The sequence below is a fragment of the Acomys minous genome (assembly GCF_964271855.1).
Source record: "Acomys minous genome assembly, chromosome: 7".
NCBI classification, from domain to species: domain Eukaryota; kingdom Metazoa; phylum Chordata; class Mammalia; order Rodentia; family Muridae; genus Acomys; species Acomys minous.
Window position 1 is genome coordinate 121,167,067 of NC_140488.1, and position 4,671 is coordinate 121,171,737.

Below are 4,671 nucleotides of genomic sequence, written 5' to 3' on the forward strand. Positions count from 1 at the left end.
CTCTTGATTCAGTTAGGTCTTGACTATGAGCAGGGAAACATGAGTAAACACATCAAAACCTTCAAATGTTGCATAAGAAAACATATGGCACTAGAAATTGAAAACCTTGTGTGTTTAGCACCCAAAGTGTCGTTTCACTCACATACTAAAGGCTGAAATGCTGAAGATGAGCTCAGTGCTAGAATTTGATGACACAATAAAGGTCTCAGAACTGTGAAGCAAGCCAGTTACCTCATAGCTGACTGTGAAGTCAGATACTAGCCTTGAAGGGCACACGAGGAATGCTCTGTCCTCCTTAGCACTGCTGATCCAGGTAGTTCCGCAGTGTGCCATATAACTGGCCACTTGGCTACTTGTCTTCACTTGGAGACAGCATCACATGTAAGTAGAAGCTTCATCCATCTTTGTTGTAGATGTATTTAACGTTACTAAGCATGTACATCAGAAGACTTTGAAGAAGTAGGTTTGTGGTTATGTGTATATTCATACGGATGTGGAAATGTCAGCAGTGTTCAAATTCTCCACTGAAATGCTGTCCTCATTGAATCTCATCTATCATTTTTCACTGCTCTGGCTGCTAAAAACACCCACTGTGTTGTCTTCATCTGGATGTGACTGTATCAGGGTTCATTTTAGTGGAATCACATATTGCTTGATCTTTTGGGGCTGACATTTCAGTGTAATGGGCACAAGGATGTTCCATTTGCCACTCCTATAAAAATTTCTCTCCTCAACTCTATAAGGAATCATTCAATCACGTACACCTGCATGGCTTTTCCCTAATCGATCGTGGTGTTATCATTTCAGTGTAGCCAGTGTCTGAAAAAGGCTCTTGTGTTAATGCTGTGTTGAGAGGACCTGAAAACTGAAGGAAATGGGATGTTCAGCACAAACTAGCTTATATAGAGTGTGTCTTTGAAAAGGTATGCTTCTTTTCATGCCTGCTTGTTTGTCTGTATCTGAAAATGAAGTCAGTTTTTAGTAGGTAGGCCCCTAATGCTTACCGTCTTAACTCTGAGATGGGGTTGATTACCCAATGATAGTTTATTATATATAATTTATTCTCAATTTCCTAAGATGTACTAATTGCAAATAATTGATTGGTAAAGTGTTGGGCCCCATGTCCACCACAGTTTCTTTGTATTTATTTTTTATGGTTTTAACTTGTATAGGTCTTGTAGATGCTGGCAAATTCAGAGTTCATGTGTGCATCAGCCTGGTTGTGTGTGGAAGATGTTGTTTCTTTTTATTAATCCATCACCTCTAGTTCTAAGAATTGTTCTTCTTCCTCTTCCACATCAATTCCTGTCCTGCAAAGGGAGGGGATTTTATAAAGAGATCCAATTTAGCATGGATGCTCCAAAATCATTTATTCTCTATATTGTTCTGCTGATGTGTCTCTGTATTATTACTGTTGACCATAAGATGTTTTCTGATGAGTGATGAATTAGATATCGATTTTGACATAGCATTGTATACTTTTATGAGTCATATTATTGCTATATTCCTTTAGCAGAATGATAGAATGAGGGTTTCTTTTATGCCTGTGACCTTACCCCAGAGGCTTGTCTACATTAGTGTCAAATAGGGTTCCTATTTCATGGAGTGAATATTAAGTCCAATGAAGAGTGTGGTTATCAACACAACATTTGTAGAAGTATTATACCAGTATATCTTAAAAGCAAGTCATTCCTGTATGTCTCAGGATTTGAATCCGAATATTATTGATGGTTACCTTTATTTTCTTGTAGCATACAAAGTACTTTCTAGCTACTCAGTCCAGATGAAGCTTCATTGTTCGAAGATATAAGTAACTGATATATTCACAATAGGGTATTATTTTCAAGGTAGAGAGAAAAATCAACAGTCTTGGTAGTAAAGTCTGATGTTTGGGGTCTATGAAAATCTTTTGCACTGAGATGCTTTAAAATTTAACCCACTTACAGCACTCCATATTTTACTATGTGGCATGAGATATATAGTTGAGGCATTGTTTCTTCCCATTATAAATGACTCCATTTAAGTTTCTGTCATGTGTGCATATAGTTTAGAAATCTTCTCTAGCAGTAGGTTTTCATGTGGCTTTTCAAACATCCATTGATGTTAGTTGTCCCTCCTTTTATACCATACCAAGAAAGGCCTTGTTTCTTTATCCAGAAGGAGACATTTTATTGAGAATTAGAAACAAAGTTATTATTTAAAGAATTTGTTACTTCCAGTCATTTTGTAGTTTTGACATGTGTAGATTCTATTTCAGTTATTACACATTCATTTGCTTTCTTTTGACAGTATATTTTCTATATTATTCATATCTTTGATTTAATAAATTATAAAACACACGGTAGACACCATATTACACAAACCCAGTTCTGCTCCTTAAGATAAAGCCTAGAGAAATGAAAATATATATTATCATGAGTTTTATATATACATATAAAAACAAACCATTTTCTGTGCCCTAAGGTTTTGTTTGTTTGGTCATACAATCTGAATTGAGCTATAGAAAACATTACCAAGTCACGCTGAATGAGTGTGCCACTGGATTGAGGTTTGCCCCCAAATCAAATACCATATGTATTTTTTATTTGTGAATGAATCATATGCTGACATGCAATACACATGACTATATTCATGATAGGTAAAGATTTGTGTAAACCCAGATGTCAAAACTCGATGGTGGAGCTGAGAAAGCATAGGTTATCGATACCTTGAGAAACTAGTCATTGTGTGAAGGAGAACAAATTACTCACACTGACTGTAGCATTGATCAACATTGAAAAAAAGATGGTACTAATCTGACGTGGCTGCTGCCTGTAATACAGCATTTGGTAAGAAGAAAGAGGCAGGAGGATTGCCTCCAGCTGAAGGCCAGATGGGGAACATAGTTCTAGGCCAGCCTGGATGGCAGAGCCATATATTGTGAAAAAAGTTACACGTTCTAAATGTATAATTCCTGTTTTATATTTAAGATTGTCATATGACTCTATGGTATGAATATTTCATCAATTATGTTTTGTGCTTGAAGTGGCCTCCTTTTTTCAGTATGAAGTTTCATGCTATAAAAACCATCTGGGTGGCTAGATACTTGGGACGGAATGTTACTGCAATCCAGTAAACAAGAAAAAAAAACCATCTTAGATGTTGTGGTATGCATTACCAAGCTGCTAGAAAATGTTGCCACTGAGCTGGCCCTTCTCTGACTTTGATCAGAACAGATTCTATGAAGGAGATATCCTGGTCAAAGGCTCACTTGCTCAACCTAACCCTTCTCCCCTGGTATTGATCCCACAGGGGACATTCTCCCAGGACTGAAAATCTCAACCTCATGATGTCTTGTGTTTCTTTGCAGTTACCATCACCATGTCAATGGTCAGAAACCATACCAATCGGCAGCTAGGAGGTTTTGCTGTGGCCACCCTAGCATGGTTCCTTTGTAGTGTTTCTATGGGACTCCCCGAGTGGCGAGTGTGGTACTTTCAAGACCCATTGGACTCCAAGCCCAGCATGGCATTAGTGGGGATGTGGAGAACCTGCGTACAACACCAGGAAAGGAATTCCAGCATTGTCAGAGTGTGTTATCAGTACAGCTACCAGGACACCTTCATTCCTTTGGATATTCGAGTGCTCCAACACCTGCTACTCATCTCCAGCCTTCTTAGCATGCTTGCGGCAGTTTTTGAAACCATTGCACTGTGGAAATTGTACTCAGGGAGACTCTGGAAGAAAGCCACCTACAATCCATTCTGTCTTCCAGGGATTCTGAACATCATTGCCAGCAGCTTTGTCTTCCTTTCCGTCTTGTACAATTACTTATCCATCATTCGCAAGGATGGGATTGCCTTCCCCCCATATTTCCACACACCCACCTTCCCAGATACCCAGAAAGGTGGCATTGCACTGGCAATGGCAACTATCTCTTCTGTCTTATTTCTAGTAGGTGGCACCATTGCCCTTTCTTTCACTCTTCCCTTAAGGTACAAAATGCACGCTATTATTTAAACTTTAGTTTCCATCTTACATAGACTTGAAAATCCAAAATTACAAGGACTAATCACAAGTATTCTTCAGATACCCATCTCAAACTTCCAGATTCAAGACCATGCCCAAGGAGGACAAGTGGGCCTCCTCTTATATTTCCTCTCTTGGTTGTTTCATTAGTTCATTGATTGTCTTATGGATTTTCATTAAATAAAATCTTTTCTGCTTAGTCATACGAGGTTTGGATTTTTATTAGTGGTGCAGGAAGGTAAATGATCAAGCAATATAGCATATATAGAATGGAGTGTTAGAATATATGAAACTTTAAATCATTATCTAGGCTCATAAAAATTAAAGCACTTTCCCCATATCATAATAATTGCAAATAACCACCTGATGAAAATTCCCAAACTATGTTTCAGATTACTGTAAGGAGTCTCCTCAATGCTTTTGTCAAAGTACCTGTGAAGAGTTTCCCAATATTTTCTTGCTTTTTCATTGATGGTTTAAGTGATGTCTATTTTCCTAAGGTTTAAAAATTTGGGACACTTCATCCCATATTTTATTCCCCATGTGCTCAAATTATGTCATAGTCAAACATTTTCAGACTCTCCTGTATCTTATTAGTGTAACAGGTATACTCTGTTATAATTTGTTACATTTTTCATGCATTTTCCTCTTGGGAGACATTTC

General features: G+C 37.8%; 1 protein-coding gene across 1 annotated transcript; it reads left to right on the forward strand.

The window, feature by feature from the left end:
- The first annotated feature begins 278 nt into the window (after positions 1 to 278).
- LOC311601864 (claudin-34-like) lies at positions 279 to 4,197 on the forward strand. The gene is made up of 2 exons (XM_084789568.1): positions 279 to 381; positions 3,350 to 4,197. Exon 2 carries the CDS (start codon positions 3,361 to 3,363, stop codon positions 3,997 to 3,999), a length of 639 nt encoding a protein of 212 aa, XP_084645694.1. The 5' UTR covers positions 279 to 381; positions 3,350 to 3,360; the 3' UTR covers positions 4,000 to 4,197.
- The last annotated feature ends 474 nt before the right edge of the window (positions 4,198 to 4,671 follow it).

Excerpts from the sequence above, each read along its gene's own strand:
- LOC311601864 (XM_084789568.1), top strand. The coding sequence starts at position 3,361 with ATGTCAATGGTCAGAAACCATACCAATCGGCAGCTAGGAGGTTTTGCT.